The 17,294-nt window shown below is 37.0% G+C and overlaps 1 protein-coding gene across 4 annotated transcripts in view; it reads left to right on the top strand.

Moving 5' to 3' along the window:
- LOC127444245 (type II inositol 3,4-bisphosphate 4-phosphatase-like) overlaps nucleotides 1-17,294 on the top strand; it is a 184,796-nt gene that overhangs the window by 159,316 nt on the left and 8,186 nt on the right. For all 4 annotated transcript variants that reach the window (XM_051703514.1, XM_051703515.1, XM_051703516.1 and 1 more), the window contains 6 exons: nucleotides 943-1,066; nucleotides 3,476-3,602; nucleotides 9,275-9,415; nucleotides 9,567-9,664; nucleotides 11,469-11,581; nucleotides 13,089-13,243. In XM_051703514.1, coding sequence (XP_051559474.1) covers nucleotides 943-1,066; nucleotides 3,476-3,602; nucleotides 9,275-9,415; nucleotides 9,567-9,664; nucleotides 11,469-11,581; nucleotides 13,089-13,243 — 758 coding nt within the window. The remainder of the gene's footprint in view (nucleotides 1-942; nucleotides 1,067-3,475; nucleotides 3,603-9,274; nucleotides 9,416-9,566; nucleotides 9,665-11,468; nucleotides 11,582-13,088; nucleotides 13,244-17,294) is intronic.

Below are 17,294 nucleotides of genomic sequence, written 5' to 3'. Positions count from 1 at the left end.
TTTGAGGAATTTCCTGGTAGATCTTTTCTAAATAATGAAAGTGAAAGGGACTGGAGCTGTCAAAAAAAAAAAAAAAGCAGCATTAAAGTGCTTCAGATGACTTGTGTGCTATTGAACATTTGAGACATTTGAAAGCTTTGAGGGAAGAACCGACTGAAATTTAAGTGGTTATTCATTGAATATCTTAATCAGATATGGAGTCAATGACATTTGGTCACAAGACAAACAAGAACCGATACGTTTGGTGTTGACATGCCATTGTAGTCCATGACTGTTGTAGTCTATTTCAGAGCTTTGGTGGAGGGGAAGATTATCATTAAATAATAACTCTAAGTAAAAATGTATGCACTGTATATACTGTACACTCACTAAACACTTTATTAGAAACATTATGATGCTAATAAAGGGAAGAAAAATAATTACAAGTAAATGTGCCAATTGTGTAAGAAAAAAAACCTTACTAAGTTTTGTAAAATGTATGCTTTAAAACAAGTGAAGAAAAATAAATAAATATTAATTTTCCAATTGGATAAAAAAATAAACAAACTTTATTTTTGTAAGATTTGTGCTTTAAAAAAGTGAAGAAAAATAATTCAGGATTTGCCAAATGGACAGAAAAATCATCTTAAACCTTAGTAAGTTTTGTAAAATATATGCTTTAAAAAAGTGAAGAAAAAAAATTAAATATGAATTTGCCAATTGAATAGTTAATTCACTTTTGCTTGTCAAGTAAATCTACCCTGGAAAGATAAAATACTGATTTCTTGCTGTGTAAGTGAACATTAAGAACTCATATTTGACAGGCAGTTTATTTTATGCATAAAATGATGATGATTCGGAATCCTTTCCTTGTAAACATGAGATAACAGAGAGAACATTGAGTGAGAGAAAGTCCTGGTTTACAAGGCATTTGTGAAGATATGTATTTGTTCTTGTGTGCAGCTGGCAGCATTGGCGTGTGGATTTGTCATGCGGTTATATGCAGGTTTGGAAGATAAGGGCTTTCTCACACAGCTGCATGCAGTCGGACTGGTGGCCCAGTTTGAAAGTCTGCTCAGTACTTACAGTGAGTATCTTAACCACAAACAATCTTTCCCAATTCATGTGCGGTTCATTTGCAAGCCAACCAGGCCCAAAATAACATGCTTTTGTACTAACCTAAACCTCGAAACACAACAAAACTGACAATGATTTACAGTTATCCTGCATTGATTGAACGTGGTTTTCTTTCATCATATTGCTGTTGCCACAGATTTATAAAAGCAACAAGGCGTTGTACACAGTGTGCATAGTGATTTTTGGTTTGTTTATTTTATTTTACACATGACTCTGTGTTTTAGTTCACTATAAAAGCACGTTTTTAGTATACAATAGTATACTAAAATCTTGGTCATTAGTATACAATATTAATCTTCCTGTCATGTTTGAAATGAGTTGTGTAGTTATCCGTAGAACTGTTTACCCTGCAATCAAACTTACAGATTACAGAGTAACACACACACATGCATTTAAAAAGACATGGATGCTGAATACAGGGTTTAACGATGTGTCAACATATTTCTCTGTGATGTTGTAATAACATTGTTTGCAAGGATGCATTGAGGCTGTTGTTTTTTTATTAGTAGTATGAAGAACTAAATGTAAATGGCTCTAAGCACTGATGACTAAGAGTTTTTTTTGTAATGCTTGGCGAACATTAATCCACTGAAGCAATGCCTGTGGAGAGATTACTGCTGTTTATATTTTTAAATGAGCTTTTAAAAAAGCAAGAAGCCACTTGAGGTCATGCGTTACAGTGACTGACCATGGTTAAAGGGTCGAGTTAGGCTTAAATTATAACAGTAAAATGTACTGAAATCAGTTGTGTGTCAAGTGAGGCAGACGTTTACTTTAATAATACTGTAAGCTACAGTCAAACTACTCTTTAAAAAATGTTTTTAAAAAGTAGCTTACTACATTGAAGCTATTTAAAGAAGAAAATTTGACTGGCGGCCAAAAGTTTGGAATAATGTACAGATTTTGCTGTTTCGGAAGGAAATTGGTACTTTAATTCACCAAAGTGGCATTCAACTGATCACAAAGTATAGTCAGGACATTACTGATGTAAAAAACAGCACCATCACTATTTGAAAAAAGTCATTTTTGATCAAATCTAGACAGCAGCCATCACTCCAACACCTTATCCTTGAGTAATCATGATAAATTGATCATTTGCTACTAGAAAATCACTTGCCATTATATCAAACACAGCTGAAAGATATTTGGTTCATTAAATGAAGCTTAACATTGTCTTTGTGTTTGTTTTTGAGTTGTCACAGTATGCAATAGACTGGCATATCTTAAGGTCAATATTAGGTCATAAATGGCAAAAAAGAAACTTCTCTAGAAACTCGTCAGTCAATCATTGTTTTGAGGAATGAAGGCTATACAATGCTTGAAATTGCCAAAAAACTGAAGATTTCATACAAAGGTGTACACTACAGTCTTCAAAGATAAAGGACAACTGGCTCTAACAAGGACAGAAAGAGATGTGGAAGACCAGATGTACAACTAAACAAGAGGATAAGTACATCAGAGTCTCTAGTTTGAGAAATAGACGCCTCACATGTCCTCAGCTGACAGCTTCATTGAATTCTACCCGCTCAACACCAGTTTCATGTACAACAGTAAAGAGAAGACTCAGGGGTGCAGGCCTTATGGGAAGAATTGCAAAGAAAAAGACACTTTTGAAACAGAAAAACAAAAAGAAAAGGTTAGAGTGGGCAAAGAAACACAGACATTGGACAACAGATAATTGGAAAAGAGTGTTATGGATCTTAACCCCATTGAGCTTTTGTGGGATCAGCTAGTCTGTAAGGTGCGTGAGAAGTGCCCGACAAGACAGCCACATCTATGGCAAGTGCTACAGGAAGTGTGGGGTGAAATGTCACCTGAGTATCTGGACAAACTGACAGCTAGAATAACAAGGATCTGCAAAGCTGTCATTGCTGCACGTGGAGGATTTTTTGATGAGAACTCTTTGAAGTAGTTTAAGAAGTTCTGAACATTTTTTTCAAATTGTAATAGTAATTTTTCACATTATTAATGTCCTGTCTATACACTGTGATCAGTTGAATGCCACTTTGGTGAATAAAAGTACCAATTTCTTTCCATAAGAGCGAAATCTGTACATTATTCCAAACTTTTGATCACCAGTGTACATATATACTGTATACACACACACACACACACATATATATATATATATATATATATATATATATATATATATATATATATATATACACACACACACATATATATATATATATATATATATATATATATATATATATATATATACACACACACTCAGTTTTAACAAATTTTTTACTAAATGTTTATTTACTGCCTTAGCAGTATAGTATGTCCTTGTTTAGATACCAAAGTGAACATAGAGTAGAAAATATTCTTACACACATGGTTTGTCACATAGGTGAGGAAATCGGGATGTTGGAGGACATGGAGGTGGGAATCTCTGACCTTCACAAAGTGACTTTCAAGATTACAGAGGCAACGTCTGAAGAACCGGTCAATCTGCAGCCCACTGTCAGCGGTAGACGGTGAGAGAAACACACACATACACACACAATTTCAGTTGAACCACTCTATGTTAGTCTACTACAAACTAGCCAGGTCAATTATAACATGAATTAACACTGATAATTAAGTGCATTCATTTAGCATTGTTAGATCTCCTTCACATCAAAATGTAAAAAATACAATACAAATAATAATATTAACAATGTTAATCATAATAACTCACTTCGCACTAACCGATGGTGACCCTTGGCACCTCCTGCCGGTGATTTTGCGAACCAGTCTCACATGTGAGAATTTAAAGTTTTACCGCAGCAGTACTGCCCACAGTAAAGAGTGTCATTTTGATTGAGAACCTACTGTACATGTATAAGTTCAGGGTTCCCATGGTCATGAAAAAGCTTGGAATTTTAAACATTTTGATTTTTATAGGCCTGGAAAATTAGTGGAAATATATAAAATCATCAAAAATACAAAAAAGTTTTTGGAAATTTCTGAAGGGAATATAATATTTCTAGTTATGCTTAGCTTTAAAATATGTAATTGGCCAAAATTGGGATTTTTCTTAAGGCCTGTTAAAGTCATGGAAATGTATAATGTTTAAAAAGTCATGTAGAATTATAAAGTGAATATACATTTTTCTTCTAGTTATGCTCAGCTCTAAAATATTGCTCTTCCTCTGAGCAATCTCTATAAAATGATTTTCATAACACTTATGTTAAATGATCTTATGAACACAATATTAACCAAGATTTATAAGTGCTGTACTGTAAAAGTATGGTTCATAGTTAGTTCATGTTAAGTAATGTATTAAACTAATGTTAACAAATGCAACCTTACTGTGAAGTGTTACCATGATTTCTACAATTCTTTTCCAGTAATCATGCTTGACCGGGAAAGTCATGCAAAGTTCTATAGTGTATTTATATATATATCAGCTAGAATTGTTATTTGTGTGTGCGATCTCTCTTAAAAAAATGTCATGAATTTTTTTAATTACACTTTCTTCATCTGAGCAGTTAACATGGTTGCCCATCTATGTTTGACATTTTAAAGTCCTTATGAAATAAAAATTTGAGTTCTGTGGCCTTAAGTTCATGTCTGTTAGCTTTGAGATCATCTATATGCTATTCAACTCCTAAAAGCTGACAAAATGACTTTTCAGCAGTTATACGGAAAGTCCCAAAAATTAATCTGGTGAATATATATTCAGTATATACACTGATGAGCCAAAACATTATGACCACCTGCCTAATATGCTGTTGGTCCTCCGCATGCTGCCAAAACAGTGCCGACATTCCGAGGCATGGACCCTACAAGACCCTTGAAGGTGTCCTGTGGTATCTTGCACAAACACATTAGCAGCAGATACTTCAAGTCCTGTAAGTTGCGAGGTAGAGCTGCTGTGGATCCGACTTGTTGGTCTAACAAATCCCACAGATGCTCAGTCGGTTTGAGATCTGGGGAATTTGGAGGCCAGGGCAACACCTTAAACACCTTCTTCATCATGTTCCACAAACCATTCCCGAACAATGTGTGCAGTGTGGCAGGGTGCATTATCCTGCTGAAAGAGGCCACTGCCATCAGGGAATATCATTGCCATGAAGGGGTGTACCTGGTCTGCAACGATGTTTAGGTAGGTGGCACGTGTCAAATTGATGTCCACATGAATGGCCGGACCCAGTGTTTTCCAGCAGAACATTGCCCAGAGCATCACACTCTCTCCACCAGCTTGTCGTCTTCCCACAGTGCATCCTGGTGCCATCACTTCCCTAGGTAAACAGCGCACATGTACACAGCTGTCCACGTGATGAAAAATAAAACGGGACGCATCGGACCAGGCGACCAACACCCTGTCGCCGGTTTGTAGGTTGTCCCTCCTCGGACCACTGTCGGAAGGTACTCACCACTGCTGACCAGGAGCACCCCACAAGCCTTGCCATTTCAGAGATGCTCTGACACAGTCGTCTGGCCATAACAATTTGTCCCTTGTCAAAGTCGCTCAGGTCTTCACTCCTGCCCATTTCTCCTGCATTCAACACTTTGACTACAAGAACTGATTGTTCGCTTACCATCTAATCTACCCAGACATTGACATGTGGCCTTGATAGGAGATGATCAACGTTATTCGCTTCACCTGTGAGTGGTCATAATGTTTTGGCTTATTGGTGTGTGTATATATATATATATATATACAGGTGCATCTCAATAAATTAGAATGTCGTGGAAAAGTTCATTTATTTCAGTAATTCAACTCAAATTGTGAAACTCATGTATTAAATAAATTCAATGCACACAGACTGAAGTAGTTTAAGTCTTTGGTTCTTTTAATTGTGATGATTTTGGCTCACATTTAACAAAAACCCACCAATTCACCATCTCAAAAAATTAGAATATGGTGACATGCCAATCAGCTAATCAACTCAGAACACCTGCAAAGGTTTCCTGAGCCTTCAAAATGGTCTCTCAGATTGGTTCACTAGGCTACACAATCATGGGGAAGACTGCTGATCTGACAGTTGTCCAGAAGACAATCATGTAAGCCACAAACAATCATTGCCAAAGAAGCTGGCTGTTCACAGAGTGCTGTATCCAAGCATGTTAACAGAAAGTTGAGTGGAAGGAAAAAGTGTGGAAGAAAAAGATGCACAACCAACCGAGAGAACCGCAGCCTTATGAGGATTGTCAAGCAAAATCGATTCAAGAATTTGGGTGAAATTCACAAGGAATGGACTGAGACTGGGGTCAAGGCATCAAGACCACACACAGACGTGTCAAGGAATTTGGCTACAGTTGTCGTATTCCTCTTGTTAAGCCACTCCTGAACCACAGACAATGTCAGAGGCGTCTTACCTGGGCTAAGGAGAAGAAGAACTGGACTGTTGCCCAGTGTTCCAAAGTCCTCTTTTCAGATGAGAGCAAGTTTTGTATTTCATTTGGAAACCATGGTCCTAGAGTCTGGAGGAAGGGTGGAGAAGCTCATAGCCCAAGTTGCTTGAAGTCCAGTGTTAAGTTTCCACAGTCTGTGATGATTTGGGGTGCAATGTCATCTGCTGGTGTTGGTCCATTGTGTTTTTTGAAAACCAAAGTCACTGCACCCGTTTACCAATTAATTTTGGAGCACTTCATGCTTCCTTCTGCTGACCAGCTTTTTAAAGATGCTGATTTCATTTTCCAGCAGGATTTGGCACCTGCCCACACTGCCAAAAGCACCAAAAGTTGGTTAAATGACCATGGTGTTGGTGTGCTTGACTGGCAAGCAAACACACCAGACCTGAACCCCATAGAGAATCTATGGGGTATTGTCAAGAGGAAAATGAGAAATAAGAGACCAAAAAATGCAGATGAGCTGAAGGCCACTGTCAAAGAAACCTGGGCTTCCATACCACCTCAGCAGTGCCACAAACTGATCACCTCCATGCCACGCCAAATTGAGGCAGTAATTAAAGCAAAAGGAGCCCCTACCAAGTATTGAGTACATATACAGTAAATGAACATACTTTCCAGAAGGCCAACAATTCACTAAAAATGTTTTTTTTATTGGTCTTATGATGTATTCTAATTTTTTGAGATAGTGAATTGGTGGGTTTTTGTTAAATGTGAGCCAAAATCATCACAATTAAAAGAACCAAAGACTTAAACTACTTCAGTCTGTGTGCACTGAATTTATTTAATACACGAGTTTCACAATTTGAGTTGAATTACTGAAATAAATGAACTTTTCCATGACATTCTAATTTATTGAGATGCACCTGTATATATATATATATATATATATATACCCAAATTTTGGAATAATGTGCAGATTTTGCTCTTATGGAAAGAAATTGTTACTTTAATTCACCAAAGTGGCATTCAACTGATCACAATGTATAGTCAGGACATTAATAACGTGAACAATTACTATTACAATTTGATAGAAATGTTCAAAACTCATCAAAAAATCCTCCACGTGCAGCAATGACAGCTTTGCAGATCCTTGACATTCTAGCTGTCAGTTTGTCCAGATACTCAGGTGACATTTCACCCCACACTTCCTGTAGCACTTGCCATAGATGTGACTGTCTTGTCGGGCACTTCTCAAACACCTTACAGTCTAGCTGATCCCACAAAATCTCCATGGGGTTAAGATCCATAACACTCTTTTCCAATTATCTGTTGTCCAATGTCTGTGTTTCTTTGCCCGCTCTAACCTTTTCTTTTTGTTTTTCTGTTTCAAAAGTGGCTTTTTCTTTGCAATTCTTCCCATAAGTCCTGCACCCCTGAGTCTTCTCTTTACTGTTGTACATGAAACTGGTGTTGAGCGGGTAGAATTCAATGAAGCTGTCAGCTGAGGACATGTTAGGTGTCTATTTCTCAAACTAGAGACTCTGATGTACTTATCCTCTTGTTTAGTTGTACATCTGGTCTTCCACATCTCTTTCTGTCCTTGTTAGAGCCAGCTGTGGTAAAATACGCAGGCTACCACCCCTGGAGTTCGCTAGTTCGAATCCCAGGGCGTGTTGAGTGACTCCAGCCAGGTCTCTTAAGCAATCAAATTGGCCCGGTTGCTAGGGAGTGTAGAGTCACATGGGGTAACCTCCTCGTGGTCGCTATAATGTGGTTTGTTCTCGGTGGGGCGCATGGTGAATTGAGCGTGGTTGCCGCGGTGGATGGCGTGAAGCCTCCACACGTGCTATGTCTCCGTGGCAACGCTCTCAACAAGCCACGTGATAAGATGCGCGGGTTGACTGTCTCAGACGCGGAGGCAACTGGGATTCATCCTCCGCCACCCGGACTGAGGCGAATCACTATGCAACCACGAGGACTTAGAGCGCATTGGGAATTGGGCATTCCAGATTGGGAGAAAAAAGGGGAAAAATCCCCCCCCCCCCCATATAAGCAATATCACACTCACAATCGTGCTATGTGGCCCTAAATCAGCACAGTGCTGATATAGCATGATTGCTCATGTGATATTGCTTAAATATATATATATATACACACACTACCAGTCAAAAGATTTGAAACACTTACTCATTCTTTATTATAATTTTTTTTCGCATTTTACAATAATAGTAAAGTCATTAAAACTATGGAATAACATAAATGGAACTATGGGAATTATGTTGTGACTAAACCAAATCCAAAATAAATCAAAACTGTGTTATATTTTAGCATCTTTAAAGTAGTCACCCTTTGTGTACTCTTGACATTTTCTCAACCAACTTCTTGAGGTATCACCCTGGGATGCTTTTTAAACAGTATTGAAGGAGTTCCCATCTATGTTGGGCACTTATTGGCTGCTTTTCTTTATTATTTGGTCCAAGTCATCAATTTCAAAAACTTTTTTATTTTTTTTATTACATTTTAGTTTTATAATTAAATAAATTAATATGATGGCACAATTATATTTTTGTATACATACGCATACGCCTTCAGATCAAAAGATTTTTAAGATCATGAGAAACATTTCAGTCAAGTGTTTCAAAACATTTGATCGGTAGTGTGTGTATATATATATATGCTCAGATCTTAAACTATCATTGGCTATAAATTTCTCTGTGAGATTAATTTTTTTTAATGATTTTTAATATCCTTATCCAGCAATCCCAATTGACTAGATTCATTGGCCCAAAGCAGTGGGAACCCTGTAAGTTAAGCACCTGTATGCAGGTATTGATGGCATTTGTAAATGTGTTGTTTTGTATTCCAGAGACCATTACACCGTTGAGGTGCCTCTCCCACATCATGCCTTCCAAACGCTTCCTGACGAGCTCCGCGAGGGCAAGCCGCTACGCGTGTTCCCCGTGCTCTTTAACGTGGGCATAAATGAGCAGCAAACCATCGCCGAGAGGTACAAGCACACACCGATTCAAATGAAACACAATCCTTTCATGCCTATCGAGTTACAAGCCTGAATGCTCAGTGGTTCAGTGAGTGGAGTGGAGTGGTGTGAGCATGCCTGAGCTGATCATCTTTCTCTGTTTTCTCTTTCTCCCTCTCAGATTTGGTGACATATCTCTACAGGAGAGAATAAACCAGAAGAACTTTGAGATTCTAGAAGGTTACTATAAATCTTTAACAAATGCAGTGCCAACAGAATGTAAGTTCTACACTCAACATTGAGCAAAATCCACGTGTTTGTGTTTTATGTTATATGGCCACGATTAAACAAAAGAAATACCAGTGCTTGCAATTTAGAAATGCATTTTTTTATTATTATTTATTTTATTATTTTTGGGCAAATAATGTTTTGGTAACACTTTGCAATAAGGTTGTATTCGTTAACATTCGTTAGCGCAACAGTTAACATTGATAAATGAACGTAACTCGCGTAATAAATGCTGTAAAAATCATTGTTCATTGTTAGCAAAAATCGATCGATAGTGGATTTTACCGATACCATTAACTAAGGTGGTGGAAAAGGCAGATAGCCGATTAATCAGCCGATAGTTTCTAAAGTCGATTAATAGAATGTTAAAAACATTTCTTAGACTTTCCTTACAATAATGGGCAGAAACATAGAGGCTACAAGAGTCCAAAATGAATAAAATTATTGTTCAACAAAAATCCCAATATTCAGATTTGTTGCAAAATGGGGGACTTTTAACTATAAACAAGCCTGAAACTTGTGCCTGTGACTCTTATTTTGTAATGATGGAGTTTTGGCTCTGTTACAGTGCTCTGTAATTGAGTAGGCTATTTACCTACCTAACTAAACGATTTCTGATTTATTCAACAGATAAAGGTTTTATATTTCACCGATGAGGTTTAATGAGGAATAAGACTTATTATTATTTACAAGAAATGAAGTTGAAGATACAATGTATGTGCTGATGGAGCACGTTTCTATATATTCATATTTTCTTTGCATGCCCTCACCTCAACTTAAAACATTTGATTATTTAATCAAAATACTGTAACAATTGTTTTTATTTCACCTATAGAGTCCACTGTTATACTGTAGAACTAAGCCACGTGAACTAAAGAACAAGAAGGAATAAAAAAATTGGCCAACTTTTGGCATAGTTTTTTGCCGATAAATGATAGTTCCAAAAGCAACTATCGGCACCGATTAATCGGTAAAACCAATATATATATATTGGTCTACTTCTAATTGTTAGTTCACAATATCTAATGCAATAACTAATGTTAATGAACGCAACCTTATTGTAAATTGTGTTTAATAAAAAAAAAAACATTTTGACATTTAAAAATTTTAATTGATTGATTTTTATTTACTTTAAAATGTTTATTTTATAAGCTGTTTACCTTTTATTGGCTAGTGGAGAGATTACTGGAAAAGTAACGTGTCGTAACATTGCACTAGTCTTTTTCTTAAAGTAAATAGCAAGATCACAAGGCTGCAGTACAACAGCAAACCAAAACAATGTTTTGTCAGAACGGACGCGGTCATGTTACTTGTCGTGATCAAACTCGTGCTGTGTATTGTACAGTCTGACATAAAAGTCAGTTGATGTCGCACATTCTGTCGTTTATATAAGATCTCACTATAATCTTATCATACAGTCTGACAAGAAAAAACCTTAAAGAACAGAAAAAAATCACACAGTGTACACTTGGCTTTAAAACTCCAACTTGCCCTCTGTGTGCATTTTTGCAGTATTTGCAAAGAGCAAGAGGTTAAGTACTTATTTTTCTCAGATACATCACGCATGACTGCTTCGGTTGACGAATGCTCCACTACAAACGAATGCCAAGCTCCATTGAAGCTTGTCTCATTATGGACTAGTTCCATCCCTCTGCTTATCAAAAAACAACAAATCCCCAGACATTTTAAATGAGCACTTGTCGATACAGGGACAAACAAGACCTCTTTAAACTGGTTGATGTGTGATATCTCAAGTGCCTTTTCGTTTTTGTCTTTGTTTCTTTCGTTTCTAAAGGCCTACCCTGTTTTCAGACACAGACTGACATTAAGGGACTGCTCGACACCCTGGGACAGAATGTCGTAACCAAGAAAAGGAAGAATGTGGAAATACTGTGGCTTGCGGGAATGGTGAGACTGGGGGCGCATTTCCAGGAAGTGTGTGCAGTTCACTTGTTAACATCAAGGGATGTTTGCCCCACAATTACTGAAGAATGTTCTGGCCTCTTCTTTCTGTGAAATTGCAATGAATGAGGACTTGATCTTTCAAGCTTCCAAATGGATGCAAGTGTACCATGAAAGTATCAAAAAAGTAGTCCATATGACTTGTGCACTATATTCCCTAGCTCTATTTTGAGAGTTCATGAGAGATGTAGCGACATCCAAGGCATGAACTTTCTGTTCTTTTGAGTCTATTAGTAGTTTCTTTTCAATGAATTAGTTGATTTGGTTCACAGAACTGGTCTTAATGTGTCATTAACTAATCTAACTGTTCCAGTTCTTAAGTTCAACTCACTGACTCAATAGCCATGTTTCCACTATCAGGCCAAAAGAGGGCGTGCTAGTGCATGCCAGGGCCAGTTGCATTCCCATTGTCACTTCCGGGGTTTTACCGTGCCGCCTCTGGGCTTAATTGTGGCCAATGGCCTTTGGCCCGCCCCGATTACCCTTGGGCTAAACAAGGACAAATGTGGATTGAGGCGGGTTCATTGTCAAAGGCAGAGTCTTGCCAAACTTGCAGGTTATGTATCCAGCGCACAACAGTTCAGGTTCGGGTAAAAAAGAAATGAAAAAAATATGGCACAGTACAAATCCGTTGAAACGCATAATGGACAAAGTGGTGCCCAAAGAAATTACTTTCCATGGTTTTGGTGAACTTTCATAGACGGTGTGCTGGGACATCATCCCTCTGTTAGTGGAGAGACCATCTGAGACACCATGGCAGATACAGTCAGTGAGTTGTCAATGCTAACTTATCTTGCTTGCAAGCTAATGTTTACATTCAATATAAACTCAATATTCTAGATAACTAGATAACATGATACCTCAGCTTGAGCTTCCATCTTGCTTGTGAAATGGGCGGGGGGTTTGACTTTGGTACCAGAGCATCATATTAAGGGCGGGTTTTAGGGCAATGTTGCGGGGCTGTTGGCCCATTGGTAGGAATACAGATCAATTTTGGTCTTGTGGCTTGAATTTTGAGGCTATTGGCCCTGGCTGGCCAGTTGATAGCCCTGGCTCACACTGGCCCGATAGTGGAAAAGTGGCTAATGATCCAGTCGCAGCAGTTCTCAACGTAACAGCTATGTAACAAGATTATAAGTGAATAACAACTTGAATCACTTGAATTTCTGTCTGTTTCTCTCATATAGCTTTTGTTTGGCTTCAGAAGACCTGGAATAGAGTGCACACATTGTACTTTTATTATACTTTTTGAAGCTTCAGTCCTCATTGTAATTGAAAAAGGGTGACCAGAACATGAACAATCATTGAATCAGGATATTAAATCAATTGAAACAGTTGAAACATCAAGATGAATCAGATTTACCAACTCTATCACTGTTTTTGCTATTAGTCTAAAGACATTTTCTTTATCAAAATTATTGGCCAAATAATACAATCTATCCTCTCTCTGCAGATCTGTCGACGGATGAATGGCATCCGCTTCACCAGCTGCAAAAGTGCTAAAGACCGGACAGCAATGTCAGTGACGCTGGAGCAGTGCTCTCTACTGAGAGATGAACACCAGCTCAATAAAGATTATTTTGTACGAGCTCTGGACTGCATGCGAAGGTAAGAGAGCATCAGCCTCGATCCATCATCATTCATTCTGCACATCATCAGACATGTCAGTGGTGGTTTGTTTTGTCCATGAATGCATTAACCTTAAATCTAACCCTTAACCCGCACTTACTTCTAATTCTGACAAAAGCAATGCTTCAATAAAACCAGTGCCAAATAATGATTCTGCTTTAGAAGGTAACCCTATACAGTACATACATTTAGTGCCGCCTTGGAATATTGCCAAAAGAAGGCATTTTAGGGGACGTTCAGAGTCAGACTGAGCGTGGTCTTGCGCTGAAAAAGCTAGATGCTGCGCAACATACAGAACAGAATGCTGTTTTTAAAAGTTGAATTATTTTTAACGTGATGCAGCATCTAAAAATACGCTTTGCTCCTGCAAGAGACACTGAAAGAACAGCGAGATGCAGCGCAACAGTCAAAAACGTCCGTTTAGCACAATTTTACATAGAAAAAGTTCAAATAGATGCTGCCAACCTTTTGGAACAGCCTTTAGCTTGGAAGTGCTAAAAATTCTGCCTATGTAGGCAGCTTACTAGGTTTTGGAACAGAGCCCTTGTCTCAAACAGTTTGGTAGAATTCCAAGCTAGTTTAACTGATGGGAAAAGATGAACATATAGAAGCTAAATATGTGGCACTTGCTTCCTGTTGATGTCCGAAAAGAGAAGCCTCATAAAACATATGTAGCAGGTCTACACGCAACAGGAAGCGTTTCCCAAGATTTCATGTGGCCATTTTTTCTGTTCAGACTGCAAACAACTAAATTGATTCCATACGAAATGTTTATTTCTGTACAAAGATGGTTGATGCATTGGGAAAAAGTTTAGGGCAATATTAAGGATGAAGAACAAATTATTTATTAACCCCATAATTAAAAGGCTTTTTTATTTAAAAATGTATTTGGGGTATTTGGGGGAGAGGGCTTTTTCATACTCAAGCAAACTGACACCATAGCTTTGTCCCAGGCATAAACGTTATTTTGGGTTCAAAACCAAAAAGTATTTTCTCAGTGCAGTTTATTAGGTGAAGCTGCCAAAATGTTGTCACAGTACTAGAGAACGACTGACGGAGAAGATTTTAAGGCCTTATGTTTTTCACTTCAGATAAGTGTCGATTGATGAGAGTCAAGTCATCCAGTGTCCTAACAGGTTTTAACAGGTAGTTGATACATGTGAAGTATAGAACATATTGTACCAGAATATTGTTTCAATGGACTCTGTCATACAGAAAGGTTAATTGGCTTAATGCTTAATTTTATGCATTTGCTATTAACCCTTTAAGCGCAGACTGGGCCCACCGAGAAAAACATAAATGTCAAAATAATAATAATTTCAGTCTTGACCAACACAAAATTGGTATTGTTTTAAAGCTTAGAAGCTTTACTTTACAATGCATGTAGACATTATGACCAAAACTAAACAAGTTCTTTGAAATTTGCAGACAAATCAGAAGTGTTCAGTTTTTAAAATTTTGCACTGTACATTTTAATGTAATCGGTAAAAACATCAAACTGATCAAATAGCCATGTGTCATATGTCGAAGGAAAGCTCTCAAAGAGTAGAATACAACCAGCCTATTTGTTTTACTCACAGACAAAATATAGCGAGTAATAGCTAAGTATATGTCTTTGACATACATGTTACATGTTAACAGGTGTTGCCTATATGGCAGATTTTCGCTTATAACTTCACGAAAAATAAACAGAACATAAAATATCATATACCATTACTTAGAGGAGATAAAATGAGCCCAAACACAACGTAATCGGATTCATAGATCGTTAGATAATCCATGAAGCACAATATGCACACAGCACATAATGAGCTATCTGGCTAAAACCACGTTAGCTTTCCTGGATCAGATGAATTTATCGGAAATTATGTAGTACTTTGTCCAGCGTCATGGAACGCTAAACCAAACTTATTAGGATTCAGATCGTTGCAACCAAAGGTGAAAGTCATCCAAATATGGGCAGAGAGGATCGTTCACTGTAATTATCTATGCCCTTGTATGGCCACCAGGAGATGGCGCCAAGTACATGTCACAGACTCAATGATGACTCAAATGGCACAGAATGGAACTGAATGAGATCTTGTTACTCATGTCTGCATGCTTTGTGGAGAGTGAAAACCTTTAGTCATTGTTGTATTTGCATGTGTAATTAGTTCTTATGTACAGTTATTACGTTTGGAGAGGCTTTCGGACACTTGGGGACCTTTTTGGACAGTAGGATAAATTATTTTTGTAATGCCATAGCTTTTGATTGCTTTGTCGTATCAACACAAAATTTTACTCAGTTACAGGTGACATAATTGGGAACAAAACAAAAGCAGTTTTTCGGAACTTCCTTATTTAATATTTCTTTAAAATGATGCCAAACAATTGACCCCTTTTCTTTTATTTTTTCATTATAAATATTGGATTATAAACCTTTAATTTTGGGCATGCCACTGAAACAGGAAACCTTTAAAAACACCTTCAGAGCTTAAAGGGTTAATAGGTGTAGCTTAAATAGCCAAACCTGTTAATTATAAGGGGGTGTTCACATGCATGTTCAATATTAATGTGTAGAATTATGTTACACATATTATAATCCTTAATAAATAAATTATTTTCCATTCTGCCACAACCCATTTTATATCATGAAAAGATTTAAGCATTAAAAAATACTCTAATCCACTTCGCATTGTGTCCATCACTCGTTGCCAAAATACTGTATGATTCATTCACATTCATTCAAAATGAGAATTTTGCATCTATGATTTGGACCAAAAATATTTAAAAAAAAATAATAATAATAATCATAGAAAGGTGGCAGCATCATTATTTGATTTTTACACAGATAAAGGTATTTCTATTACTAAAATCAGTTGACATCAGAACCCCTTGTTGCATTATATGCCAATGTTGAGAGGTCAATAACTGGACAGGAAAAGCTTCATATGTGATCCACATTTGTTTTTTGACTATTGAAAATAAGTAAAATTGAACAATTTATGAATAGAGCCACATTGAGAGCCCCATATCTTTGGGATTGAACCATGTAGGGCCATAAAAATTAAGATAGAAAATAAATGTTTGTGCCGAACCAGAATCTAAAAGGATATTAGGGTATCTTTAAAATTTCTGGAGTTATAGACACTCCAACTTTGGAAAAACAGCAATAATAACAGTGTTTTTTCCAATTTTTTGACCTACACCATTGGCAAGTAATTCAGCAAAGAGTGCTGAAGTAAACTGATTTTTGTAATAGACCTCACTATCTCGGTGTAAAAATAAAATAATGGCTTTACCATCTTTCTAAGGTTATTTATTTGACCTGTAGTTTCACTCTAAATCATAGGCAAAAACTGTTATTTTGGCCTCCCTCTATAAAATAATGGATTACTCTGTAAATGTTAATCCATGACATTTAATATTTTGGCTTTCATTATAATTTGTTGATATTTCACCAGTTAAAAAAAATAATAATAATAATAAGTCCCATTTAAAGCCACTTTAAGTGACTCTTAACGTATTTCTTGTTTGGGAAAACAACCAAAAATATTGATGATGTCATCTTGCACTCAGGGGTGTATACAGTTTTTTTTTGTCCAAATAAAATGCTCTCTAGAATGAGAATTAGGGATGCACCGATATGGAATTTATGGGCGTATACCGAAATCGATAATTCACAGCTCATTATGGCCGATACCGATAACCGATATTTTTTAAAAGTTTTCAATTTTAATCCTTTCACCTGGAACTGCTAGCTAATAAATTAAAAGCTTCTCATTTGAAAAATATGTGTCATTTAAAAGCTTGAAATTTGGACTTACTGCTGTTTGAACATGAACCAGAAATGTGCCTATATTACAGATGAATGCTGATCTGAATGACAAATAAATGACAATGCACCATAAATTGTATGGTGCCCATTTATGTGTGTTTACTGTAATCCTGATGACTCGATAACAGAGAGAGAATAATGAACTTCTAAAAGCTGTGTTAATGCATTAAACCAAAATGAGGCTATGAACTGCATGTAATGAACATGAAACAA

The sequence above is a fragment of the Myxocyprinus asiaticus genome, chromosome 7 (assembly GCF_019703515.2).
Source record: "Myxocyprinus asiaticus isolate MX2 ecotype Aquarium Trade chromosome 7, UBuf_Myxa_2, whole genome shotgun sequence".
Taxonomy (NCBI): domain Eukaryota; kingdom Metazoa; phylum Chordata; class Actinopteri; order Cypriniformes; family Catostomidae; genus Myxocyprinus; species Myxocyprinus asiaticus.
The sequence above is the reverse complement of the archived record's forward strand: the minus strand, read 5'-3'. Positions and strand labels throughout refer to the sequence as shown.